The 12,792-nt window shown below is 45.8% G+C and overlaps 2 protein-coding genes across 3 annotated transcripts in view; one reads left to right on the top strand and one right to left on the bottom strand.

The window, feature by feature from the left end:
* Nucleotides 1-420: 420 nt before the first annotated feature.
* On the bottom strand, nucleotides 421-6,796 carry Dbi (diazepam binding inhibitor (GABA receptor modulator, acyl-CoA binding protein)). Its single transcript, XM_013020720.1, has 4 exons — nucleotides 6,698-6,796; nucleotides 5,319-5,436; nucleotides 1,943-2,005; nucleotides 421-666 (listed from the first exon to the last, which is right to left on the bottom strand). Exons 1-4 carry the CDS (start codon nucleotides 6,704-6,706, stop codon nucleotides 593-595), a joined length of 264 nt encoding a protein of 87 aa, XP_012876174.1. The 5' UTR covers nucleotides 6,707-6,796; the 3' UTR covers nucleotides 421-592.
* A 90-nt stretch (nucleotides 6,797-6,886) lies between these two features.
* LOC105988939 (chromosome unknown open reading frame, human C2orf76) overlaps nucleotides 6,887-12,792 on the top strand; it is a 58,035-nt gene continuing 52,129 nt past the window's right edge. The window contains exon 1 of one of the 2 annotated variants that reach the window (XM_013020718.1): nucleotides 6,887-6,967. The gene's annotated coding sequence lies outside the window, so the exon portion shown is untranslated. Of the gene's footprint in view, nucleotides 6,968-7,003; nucleotides 7,458-12,792 lie in introns of those variants that run through there. The other variant, XM_013020719.1, reaches the window with a different exon arrangement.

Here is a 12,792-nt window from a genome sequence, read left to right as displayed (position 1 = left end):
GAATTGGGGCAGAAAAGGGGAAAGCCACTTCTATAATGCTGTGGCTCCCCACCAAGGCTCAAAAACCAGCAGAGTACAAGGAAAGTGGGCCAAACTTGTCTAAATGATATGGTTAAAAGAAAGCAGGGATAAGAAATCATAACAGAGTAAATTATTTCAAGAATCCAGACTACTAGCCAGGTGCTGGTGGCTTACACATGTCACATATAAACCTCCTAAGTAGTCAGGAGGCAGAGACTTAGAGGACTGAAAAGTAAGAGATTCTATCTCCAATTAATCATCAAAATGCTGAACTGGAAGTGTAAGCTCAAGAGGTAGAGCATCTGCTGTAAGAAAGTTAAGTGAGAGCATGAGGCTTTAAGTTCAAGCCCTGGTACTGGCACAAAAAAAGAAAAGAAAAAAACCCAGACTATTGAAGACTTAAAGTAACAAATGCACTTTTAATTCATTTCAGATAAAAACTGTTTAGGAAGGACCAGTAACCAATTCTTCCCTTAATGTGTTAGAGCCACATAATCTACAGTATTAGAAAAAAAAAAAGGCATGATATCACTTTAGGTTAAATGTGTGGCTGGCAACCAAGTCCGATCTCTTACATTCCGTATTTCTTCTTTAGTTCTTCTACTTTATCGATGTAAGCTTTCATGGCATCTTCCTTGGACATCCCTGTAATGTATGAACATTATTACATATCAGAGAGAGAGAGCACAGTAGAAAGGTAGCAGGCTTTTGGGTCTCATTTCTCACTTGTAAAGTAGGGGATTACCACACCTCAGAGACCTACAGATGATCACACTTAAAAGCACACAGGAAGTATGCCCAGAGTTCTGCTCCATGATGCTCTGAGCTCAGGCATGGTGGGCTAAGTCCCTTATGATGTAGTGCGGAGCAGTCATCATGAGCCTTATGCCTCCAAGTCAGGCAATTGTCTCTAGAGTGACTTTAATGGTCATGGTGATCTCTTGGTTGGCTTTGGATTATTATCAAGTATCTCTTATTTTTCTTGGATTTGCTATGCTTGGCTGAGAAAAAGCAAAGCCAGTCACCCACTTCTCCCCAGAGAAGCAATGAATAGAAGTTCTAGACTGGGCAAACACAGCTGCTTCTTGGAGGGGAATATGGTGAATCTTTGTCTCCTTCCTGCAGTATAGGAGATAGTGAATATATCCTCAGTCACATGCAGTCTCTTGGATTGTCCTGGGAAGCCAGACCCCCCTGGGACCGGGGGCTTGCAGTGAAGCACTGGAGAGTGCCTGGGGCCTGAGAATGAGGTAAAAATGCCAGATGAAGATGGACAGTCAATGGCATTCCCTCCTTGCAAATCTGACAAGTGCATTTACTGTATTGTGGTCCTTTTGCTGGAAGACAGAGGGCTTATTCAACAACTCTAGCCAGAACACAAAAGCTGCCAGGAACTTTGGAGACAAGTTTTAGGTCTTGGTGCCATGGAGCACGTGACCCAGTGGGAGCCTGAATACTTCTTGGCTGTTGATACTCAGCAAATAATAGCTCCATTCACTAAGCCTAGCAGTGGCTGGCCATGCATTACCTCACTCCCTTCTTCATGTGTCCTTCTGGCTGGAAGGGAACTAGGACAGCCGCTTGGCCACTACCTAGCCTTGTCAGGGAGAAGGGAGGGATGGACAGGAAACTATCATTTATTGTGAACACGTCCAAAGCCAGTGTCACCTCTTAGTCTATTTCTCAGTGGCTCCTCCTCTTAGAAGACACCCCTGCTCAGAGATGATGCTTTCAGAAAAGGAATGAATATCATTAGGAGAGAAAAGTAGGTGGCCCAATTCCCCCTAACTTCCAACTCAGGCCCGGATTGGGCTGGTTTCCAGAATGTGCCTTTTGTACTTTTGTTTCCTCCCCTCTCCCATATACTCTGCAGTGCAGAGACATTCTTTACTGGCTTCCACAGACTGATTAGCATAATCACCTTTCAGCTGATTCCAGGCATCCCACTTGGCTTTGCCCTTGAGGTCCAACAACCCGGGCCGATCTTAAATAAGGAAAAGAAAGAAGAAAAAGACAAGGTGAGACTCGCTTCAAGTTCTGATGGAGAACTTCATCAACTTTCTTCCCAGGAAAGTCATGGTTGTTTCCTTTTTTTTTTTTTTAAACCTTGAAATAGTTTACAACATTAGGTTTCAATTCAACTGATCAGCTTATGTTAATGTCAATCATCTTGGTCAACGTCAACTGTTCCATTATTCTCCTCCATCTTTCCCAATCCCACCCACCCCCTCAAGTTACACAGTTCCATTTTCACATATGTGCATTGAATATAATGATTGTATTCATTTATCCTTCCTCTCTTGGTTTGTTTGCTCCTATTCACCTTAACCTTCCCCTAACAAAACATGCTTTAGCTTCCTGGTATTCATTTTGTTAAACTGATCATCATTTGTTCAGTAACAGCTCTGGAATCCTCCCCTAGTATACCATGTTAGTCAATTTGTATATATTTGCCTATAACTCTATGTATTTTCATGTTTATAATTTAGATCTAATTTCCACATATGAAAAAAAAAGCATGCACCATTTATCTCTCTGAGTGTGGGAAAGCCATCTTTTATTACACCAATTATTTCATGGAGCTTGCAGAGTGGGTTCTGAAATCCAAATTTTAAATCTTGAGAAAAATAGAAGGAAAATTGTCTTATTATAAGAGAGTAAAATATTTAAACTCCAAGAGTTCTCCTTTTAAAAGTAGCACTTCAGGAACTAAAAGCATGGCTCCAGTAATAGAGTAGCTATGAGAGAAAAAGCCAAGTGAGAATGGAAGGCCCTGGGCTCAAGCCCCTAAAAATCCATCAATAAGAACAAAAACAATAATTAAAACAAATATCTACATGGTACAGGATTCATAAACAGCAAAAAGAAGTACTATCAAGCTTTCTTTCTGCCTCTACTCTTTAGACACCCAATTTCCCTCCCTCTACCATCTTTTTAGTTTGTTCTTCTTGACCGGGAGATTTTACTAAGGGCAGACTTGTAATTATCTGATGCTGGGAACCTATCGTTCCCTGGTGTTTATTTCACTGTCAAAGGGAGTAACTACAGTGTCTATGGTTAGAGCAGTGTCTGAGAAAATGCTCAATGAAGCCAGGCGCTTGTGGCTCACACCTGTAATCCTAACTACTTAGGAGGCTGAGATCTGAGGACTATGGTTCAAAGCCAGCCGGGGCAGGAAAGTCCATGAGACTCTTTATCTCCAATAAACCACTAGAAAACTGAAAGTGGCACTGTGGCTCAAGTGACAGAGCACTCGCCTTGAGCTGAAGAGCTGAGGGATAGAGCTCAGGCCCAGAGTTCAAGCCCTACAACCGACAAAAAAAAAAAAGAAGGAAACACTTAATGTGTCCTGTTTCCAGGAAGCATTCCCTGAGATACTTTAAAGAGAATGCACCTTCAGAAAGGCCCCCTTAGATGCCCAGAGCCGCACACCCTGCCAGGCTTCCTGCCATCATGGGAATAGATGTTCTCAATTCACGGGCCACTGAGGCTCCTGAAATATGACTTGTGTGGCTAGAGACTGAGCTGTATGTATGTATGTGTATATGTATGTATGTGCCAGTATTAGGCAAAAACACAAGATTTTCACTTGGCTTTTACACTTGAGACTGGCATTCTACCATTCTTGACTTTTGGCTTTTTGCTGGCTAACTGGAGATAAGACTTTCATGAACTTTTCTGCCTAGTCTGGTTTTGAACGGAGAGCCTAGATCTGATGTCTCCTGAGTTTATAGGCATGAGTTACCAGCACTCAGCTAGACTTTTACTCTATTAATTAAAAAAAAGAATTGGGGTGGGGTGTGTGTGCGCCAGTATTGGGGCTTAAACCCAGGGCCTGGTGTTATTAGCTTCTTTGCTCAAGGCTGGTGCTTTACCACTTGACCCACAGCTCCATTTCTAGTTATTTGCTGCTTAATTGGAGAGCCTCACAGAGTTTCCTATTTAGATTGACTCTGAATTGTGATCCTCCTGAGTATCTAGGATCATAGGCATGAGACACTGGCACTTGGTCAACCCTATTTCATTTTTAACTATTTTCAATTAAAATTTAAACTGCCATATATGGCTACTGAATTGTATAGTTTAGCGCTAGAGAGAGCCAATTATTTCTGTGCTAAGGTGATGATAGACTAGTAGCCTGTCTACCTATATACTAAGTACCTTTCAGCTCTCCTTTCCCTCCCTCGGAAAATACAGTTTATAAGCCTCACTATAAAACTCATCTTTGACACAAGATCTTCCTCAGCTAAAGTCTTGATGTGAACACCAATGTTTGACTTGGCATTGCCAGATCCTTCCCTCTAGCAATCATCTCTCGCTTGTGGCAGGCTAGCAGCCAATTCCACCTGCTCTACCTGCCACCACAGTTCAAGTAGAATTGGGAAACATGCTCAATCTCTACCTGAACAAGAGGGAGGGGGGGCTCCTTCTATACTGCTAATGTATTGTGAAATGCATTGTGCCAATGTCTTTATAGATGCATTTTCAGGCACTTAAGTGAGACTAAAAACTGCCCAAAGCAGGGAAGATTCTATCTCTCTCTCTCTACATATATATACACACACAAACAGATACAAGATATTGATTATGGTAGTGTAACAATGATAGTTTCAAAATCTGCACCGACTTTTGGCTAGTAAACACCAGAAGTGCACACTGTGGCCAACAAAAACATTCTTGATTTTCCCCAGATTACTAGGTGTAGCTCTGCCATTAGACTTTGTGGGTTGCCAGGTGCCCTGACTTTAACCCTGGAAGGAAGCAGTAGCTCAACGAAGCTACTACTGAGTGATAACTTATGACAAGTTACTTCTGTTGGATAGTTTCCTTAACAATAGATGGAAACCCTTTGAAAACCAAGATTGGGATTCTGCTACTCCAAGCATTAGGAAGAGGCCGGGCACCAGTGGCTAACGCCTGTATTCCTAGCTACTTAGGAGGCTGAGATCTGAGGATGATGGTTCAAGGGCAGCCTGGGCAGGAAAGAATGTGAAACTCTTGTTTCCAATAAATCACAGATAAAGATGGAAGTGGTGCTGTGGCTCAAATGGTAGTTTGCTACCCTTGAGCAAAAGAGCCCACCCCCAGAGCTCAAGCCACAGGACTGACAAAATAAGGGGGAGAGAAAAAAAGAATCCTGGAAGAAATATCTGGGGGGAATATCTCCCAGCTTAAACCTCAGGGATCCAATGAACTGTGACCAGGCCTAAAGAGTCAGGCCTCAGATGACAGAAGAGTACAGTTGCCATAGACTTTCACTATGGCAAGACACAAGTTTCTTGAGCAGTTCGACATACCTGTATTTACATCACCCACAGTGGCTTGTTTGAAGTGGCTGTAGATAAACAGCATCTCAGTGTCAGCAGGCTGGGTCTTGAGGCGTTTAACTTCATCAGCAGCCTTGTCAAACTCAGCCTAAGTACACAAGAGGAAGAAGAATGAAGGCTGCATCTGAGTAGAAGAGCATAGATGAGATGAGGATGGGAAGGCAGTGCCCACCTTCCTTCCAGCCTTTCTTCCTTCCCTCCGGCTCTCCCTTCCTTTTTTTGTGCTAGTCCTGGGTCTGGGACTCAGGGCCTGAGTGCTGTGTTTGCACAAAGCTAGTACTCTACCACTTGAGCCCACAGCTCCACTTTTGGCTGTTTTAGTAGTTAATTAAGAGATAGGAGTCTTGCAGACTTTCCCCCCCTGGATTGCTTCAAAGAACGATCCTCAGATCTCAGCCTCCTGAGTAGCTAGGATGACAGACTTAGCTGGTAGCTTCTGCCATGGAAAAGCAACCCACTCAAGCTGGGTCTCCTCTACCCCTACAGGGCAGTTAGAGACTAAACAAGAGTGGACATTAAGTTCTGGTATACTGTATGTACAGTGACTAAGGAAGGAGGCCAGGGCTGGGCCTGCTGTAGGCTCACACCCAGCGTGGCTAACTGCCTGCCCCCTCAACCCTCACCCTCACCCCAGCCTGACACCGGAATGGCTGGGGATCCCCGTGAAGCTCTGGTTCTCAGAGGCGCTGGCTGATAAGGGCGCCGGGCATCTCCGCGGTGCCAGTGGCAGGAGCCCGCTGGCCCCTTGCCCTGGGGCCGGGAAGTTCAGCGTTGACCTCTGTCCCAGTGCTCAGATTGGAGAGCGGAAGATAGGAGGAGCCGGAGGTCGCTCCACAAAGCTCTGCCCGCGTCCAGGGGCCACCGCGACTGGGGTGGGGACTCGAGTCACTCCTCCCGTCCGTTCGCGACTCCCCTCCCCTCGCGGACAGGCGGCTCCAACTTCTCCTGACCTCCAAGCTCCCAGCCCGGGGCCTCCTCAATTCCACAGCCCCCCCCCCCGCCCCGGGCTTCCGGGATCGGGGCGCAGCCCCCCCCCCCGCCTCGGTCCGCACAGCCCTCCGTCCCCCAGCCCGCTCTCTCCGTCTGCGACTCCTGATGCCCGCAGCACCGCCAACTCCACCCCACCGGCGCCTTCCGAGCAGCTGCGGACGTGGGTAGCAGCTTGACACAACTTCAAACGAAAAGTTCTGCTCCCGAAGCCTTGGACGAAGAACCAGGGAGAGGCAGCCGTCCAAGAGCCACTGGATATCAAAACGGAAGACCCGGCGGAGCTCTGCCCGAGGATATTCCCCACACCACAGCCTCCCGCCCTGCCCTGGCTTCGCCGCCCGACCGGGCACGCGCAGTACCTGAGACATGCCGGCGGCGAGGTGACGAGGATCGCCGAGCGCCCGAGACCGGAGCAGCAATCCCGAAAACCTGGGACCGGCTAGCGAGCGCCTTTAAAAGCGCAGCCCAGGCGTTCCCACTGCGGCTCAGCCGAGCCTCAGCAGCCAATCAGGAACTAGCTTTATGCTCGAGGGGTGTGTCCAGACTGGTGGGAGCCCTAGTCCCGCCCCAACCAGGAGGGCCTGATTGCGCACGCGCGGAAGAGGAGCTGCGGGGCATCCTGGGAGCAGGTGGGGTCCGCGGAGGAAGGCGGGAATCTGGTGTTGGGGGCCGAAGGTCCCGGGGGTGGGGTGAAGGGTGAGGGCCGAGCGGCGGGGACCACGGAGCCGTGGTCTTTTTGTTTGTTCCCTTCCCGTCCTCCTCCGGGGCGCGGGGAGGCTGCCGGCTCTGCCTCCGGACCCGTCGCTTCCTCGGTTCGGGAGGGCGAGTGGGTTCCGTTAGTCTCCGGGAATGGCGGCGGGTTGGACTGGGCCCCAGAAAAGCTCTTGCACATTCGCCGATCTGCTCGTGTGCCCGTGGTCCTCACGCCTCAAGCACGTGAACACATGCCCGTGCGCTGCGCCGTGCTCCGGCTGGGCCGGTGAAGGCGGGACCACCTCTTTCCCTGAGCCCAGCAAACACCACGAAGCCAGCCCTCGCTGTTGTAGGCCTTGGGGATGCAGCAGTGGTCAAACATGAATCCTTGCAGTCCTGGAACTTCTAGTGGAGTAGTAGTACACAGTAAGTTTAGGAGTCCTTTGTAGAGGAACAGAAAGTTGGAAGTTTTGTGTGTATGTGCCAGTACTGCCCCAGAGGATTCCCCCCCCCCCCCACCACACACACCCACCCCACCGGGCTACCGTTCTACCACTTAGCCACAGCTCCACCTCTGGCTTTTTTGATGGTTAATTGGAGATGAGAGTCTCAGACTTTCCGCCCTGGGCTAGCTTCAAGCCTGGATTGTCAGATCTCAGCTTCCTGAGTAGCTAGGGTTATAGGCATGAGCCACCAGTAAGAGTTGGATGTTTTAAGTGTGTGTAGTTTGAGGGATGTGACATTTGTGCCAGTATCCTAAGAGGAGGAACAGTGTATAAACCCTTTCTAAGAAGGCAATGAGGGAGGGAGTAGAAAGACATGAAGTTAGCGTTAAAATGATGGCCAGCTAACTAGGTGATGCAGAGGTTGGTCACTTTTCAGGGATATAGACTTTCATTCTGCGGAGATAGAAATCATCAGGAGGCTGTGAGTAGAGATGGTGCGGGAGGGGCCTTTGTAAGGTTGTTACAGAGGCTGATCTGTATGGGAATTGGGAAGCACAGGTGGAGGGAAAAAGTGAGATTTGATGCTTAAGAGCCAAAAAGAATTTTCTAGTAGTGGTCATAGAAGCATGGATGAAGAGAGAAGTGATTTGCCACATTTGTGGCAAGAGGCCTGGACCACAAATATCCACCCTACTCTCCCCCATCCCCCTTACAGCTGTTTACATAGGAATATGGGAGAAGACTAAGGTTAGAGCTCAGAGTTTAGAGGCTTGTCTGACATGTAAGAGGCCCCAGATTCCATTCCCAGCACTTCAAAAAAGGTCAAGTAGAAGCTTTGACATGGCCATTCCTAATTTAATGTAGGTCAGGCTTTATGAAACATTTAAGAAGTGGGAATTGAATCTTAGGAAACAAATCTAGAGTCCTCGGTTTGTGAATAGCTTTGCTTGAGAAAGCGAATCTAAGTAAACATCTTGTAGTTAAATTTGGGAAAATTACATGTGAACTGTGAGAAATGCAAGTTTCCACAGCAACACTTCAGAGCTCCCTCTTTTCCTTGCAGCAGAAATGTTGGAAATGATTAGATAACTTCTGTATTTTTCTATAATGTAATTTTCCTTATCACTTAACTTCTCAGTCACTTGGTGTGGAACTTTACCTGGAGTGAGACATTGTAGAAGGCAAAGCTGGTGAGAGTGTTGACCTTAACAAGACATTGTCCAGTTCAGGGAGGATGGATGTGTTGGTTGGTTGTTTGCAATAGACTTCATTTCCCTAAAAAAATCCTTGGGGAATTTTTTTTTTTTTTTTGGATCCGGTTGTGGGGCCTGAACTCTGGGCCTGGGCGCTGTCCCTCAGCTCTTCAGCCCAAGGCTAGCGCTCTACCACTTGAGCCACAGCGCCACTTCCAGCTTTTTTTGCTTATGTGGTGCTGAGGAATTGAACCTAGCCCAGGGCCTCATGCATGCAAGGCAAGCACTCTACCACTGAGCCACCTTCCCAGCCCTCTTTGTGTATTTTTTGTGTGCACATGAGTTGTTTAAAGCAGGTGAAGAATGGCGTGAGAAAAGACTGTGGATTCAAGGGAGCAGAGTGCCAGTGACTTTAAAGAAAGAGGAAGAGTGCTATTATGGAGCCCACCTTAGGCTAAACTTCAACATAGCTGGTATGAGCCTGGTGATTGGGCCTGCAATCTGAGCTGCTCAGGGGCTGAGATTTGAAGATTGCAGTTGGAATCCAGATCAGGCAGGAAGATGCTCTTATATCTAATTAACCATCAAAACTTGGAAGTGGAGGTATAGCTGAAGTGGTTTGAACACCAGCCTTGAGCAAAAAAAAAAAAAAAAAAAGCTGAGGGATAGCTCCCAGACTCTTGAGTTCAATCCCTAGTAGCAGCACATGGGCATGTATTCACTAACACATGTGTTGGTGTGCTTTTTGGTATATTTTCTGTCCGCTTATTGCTTGGAGATCATTTTTTGGTACCTCATCCTTGGCAAATGTTAAAAGTCTCCTTATTGGTCTACTTCGTGCTTCTAACTCTAGGGAGTTGGGATGAGAGTCAGCTTGTAACTAGATAGTATCAAGCTGGCACTTTTAAAAGTAAACTTCAGCTGGGTGCTGGTGGCTCACGCCTGTAATCCTAGCTACTCAGGAGGCTGGCTACTGAGGAGGCTGAGATCTGAGGATCTTGGTTCAAAGCCCCCACGAGTAAGAAAGGCCATGAGACTTTTATCTCCTGTAAACCACTCAGAAACCCGGAAGTGGCGCTGTGTCTCAAGTGGTAGAGTGGTAGCCTTGAGCTGAAGAGCTGAGGGACAATGCCCAGGCCCAGAGTTCAAGCCCCATGACCGACAAAAAAAAAAAAAAAAAGTAAACTTCAGAGTATACTTGGAGGAGGTTTACAAATTATATGAAACTTTTCTTACATAGTTCTACAAGACTAGAAGGGATCATTGTTTTTTCTAAGTCCTGTGCGAATGCAGGTTCCTAAGCCCTGTTTACAACCTCAAGCTATATCATGTGGTAACTTTTATTTTTTATTTTGCTGGTCCTGGGGCTTGGTGAAGGTATTGGTGCTGACCCTGAGTTTTGCTCAAGACTAGAGCTCTACCACTTGAGTCATAGCACCACTTCTGGCTTTTTCTGAGTAGTTTATTGGAGTGTTTAATGGACTTTTCTGCCTGGGCTAGCTTTGAACTATGATCCTTGGATCTCAGCCTTCTGAGTAGCTAGAATTATAGGCATGAGACACTGGTGCTGCATGTGGAAGCTTTTTTTCACAATTATTTTAATTTTATTTTTCTACTGTTTTTGCCTGGGAGGATAAAGTTCACCATGTATTTTGGTCACTGCTTTATCTCCTAGGGCCTGACACTTCTTAGACTCTCATCTGGAGTGAATAATGTGCTTTTCTCTGAGGGAAGACAGGTTCCTTTTGATAAGCTGTGACCTTGGAAGCCAGCTAAATCTGTTAGAGCTGAATGCAAAATTCTGGGCTAAAATAGAACTATTGCACGTAATCTCTTTGTTTTGGAAGCAGAGCACCTGGAAAGCTAAGGAAGATTGAGGAACCTGACCGGCCAACTTGTCAGCCAAACTGACCCAGCCAGTCAACAGAGACCACTGTCATTGTCTCAGCCTGCCTTCACGCCCATGGGATGTAACTCTGACTGCCCACAGGCTCACTTTCTGGCTCTCAGCTTAAGCCAGAGAGCAAGATAAATTAACAGGAGAAGGCTTTTCTAGCCCAATGGGTGTGAATTGTCATTTGCTATTAGGTTTCTTGGTATAAATGAAACCTCTAATTTCTAAAAGTGACCTAATTGTTAAGAATTGGACTATGGTTATGGGAGCGCCTTACTGCAAGGCAGGGATATGTATTTGTCTGTTCTGCATTTATTTTTCATTTTCATTGAATGTGAGTCCCATGACAGGACTCCAGCTAAGCTGGAAGGAGATTAGTATGTTTGAAAGGGAAGGAGGCACGTGGGAAACGCTTCTGGGATAGGAGTGGGAAAGACATGGGTTTTGTGAAAGCTGAGGGAGGTAAGCGCTGAGGTGCTTGCAGTAGAAAGGCACCCTGGCTTTCCCCAAGGAAAGAAGACCCTTGGCAGCTGGAATTGATAAGAAAGCTTCTCCTTTGTCATGCTTAACCCTTCCTCTGCTCATGTTTAGAGGAAGTGCATCAAGGTGGGCATGAGGGGAATGTTCGTGTATGAATGTGTGAGATGTCCTTGGGCATTGCATTCTCCTTTCCTCCACTTCTAGTTTCTACCAGGCAGCACATTGTGGTGGGTCTGAATTGAGATATGGAAACCTGAAGTTGGCTAGAAGTAAGGAAGGGAAGGTTTCCCGTAGGATTGTTTATCCACAGGTTGGTCATTCACTGGTCAGGTTCTGCTTGTGTTGTGTCTATAAATATTTATAATTAAAGCTAGGGATAAAGCAGTAGAGTGCTTGTCTAGCACATGTATGGACCTGAGTTTGACCCTTGGAACAACAAAATTACATCAACAACAGCAACAAAACAAAGAGAAATAGTTGTGTTTCTAGGCTTATCTTGTTCATCTTCATTAGATGTGTATATTCTCTTGTAAATCAACACTGTGTTCTGTATCTTTGCCTGTTTCTGTAGCTCCTGCTTGCACATGAGAAGCACTTAGAAAGTGCCTTCAAACTAAATCATTAGAGATCAGTTTTCTTAATGACCTCTTTAATTACTTGTTAGCAAGAAAATTAGAGATATTAAAATCTAGCAACTGATAACTTTTGGAATTATAATCTCATTTAAAAAAACCCTGTATTTTGTGATACTGCCATTTTTTTAAACCATTTTTTTTAACCTCAGCCTAAGTAGCTAGGATTACAGATATTAGCCTCCAGCTTTAAGTTGTTGTTTTTTTTCCCTCTCCTTTAGACATACTAAGCAATAATAGTGCTTTCTTTTTATTGATGAGTAATATTCAATATATGGATGAATCATTCCCTCATTGATGGTATTCAGGGTTTTTGTTTTGTTTTGTTTTTCCTATACTGGGGATTTAACTCAGGGCTTCATTCTTGCAAGTTAGGTGTGCTACCACACGCTGCTCCTCCAGCGTTTTGGTTATTTTTGAGGTCAGTTCTTGCTTTATGCCTGGTTGTTATAGGCTTCAGCCGCTGAACTATTGCCTATTTAGAATAAAACGGCTGCTAACCACTTATATACAAGATTTTGTGTGAACCTTTGTTTTTATCATCTTAGAATTAATGACCAGAGTGCTATGGTAATTTCATTCTACCTTTTGTAAGAAGCTGCTATATCTTTGCCGAGTGGCTATATCATTTTGCATTCCCACCAGCATGGATGAGAGATCCAACTTCTCCTCTTTACAGACATTTAAAATTATCACTACATTTTCTTTTGGCCATCTTCATAGTTGTGTAGTGATATCTTTAATTGTGGTTTTAGTGGGTGTTTCCCTAATAGCTATCATCATTGATAACCTAGTTCTTCCCACTTACTCTTCTTCAAATGTGTTCCAGCAATTCTATTTCTTCTGCTTTTCCATATGAATTTTGTAACAAAAAGCCTTACTGTATGGGCTGGGAATGTAGCTTGTAGTATAGTGCTTGCTTGGCGTGCATGAAGCCCTGGGTTCAATTCCTTAGCACGACGGGCGCTGGTGGCTCACGCCTGTAATCCTAGCTACTCAGGAGGCTGAGATCTGAGGATCTCGGTTCAAAGCCAGCCCGGGCAGGAGAGACCGTGAGACTCCTATCTCCAATAAACCACCAGAAAACCAGAAGTGGCGCTGTAGCTCAAGTGGTAG

Source organism: Dipodomys ordii, unplaced genomic scaffold (genome assembly GCF_000151885.1).
Source record: "Dipodomys ordii isolate 6190 unplaced genomic scaffold, Dord_2.0 Scaffold52, whole genome shotgun sequence".
In the NCBI taxonomy this organism is placed as follows: Eukaryota; Metazoa; Chordata; class Mammalia; order Rodentia; family Heteromyidae; genus Dipodomys; species Dipodomys ordii.
This window is presented reverse-complemented; position numbering and strand designations above follow the sequence as displayed.

Bases quoted from the DNA above. Each gene is read 5' to 3' on its own strand.
- Dbi (XM_013020720.1), bottom strand. The intron at 2,006-5,318 runs GTATGTCGAACT...TCCTTATTTAAG, and splicing joins TGTGGGTGATGTAAATACAG to ATCGGCCCGGGTTGTTGGAC. The intron at 667-1,942 runs GTGATTATGCTA...CATACATTACAG, and splicing joins TGCCTGGAATCAGCTGAAAG to GGATGTCCAAGGAAGATGCC.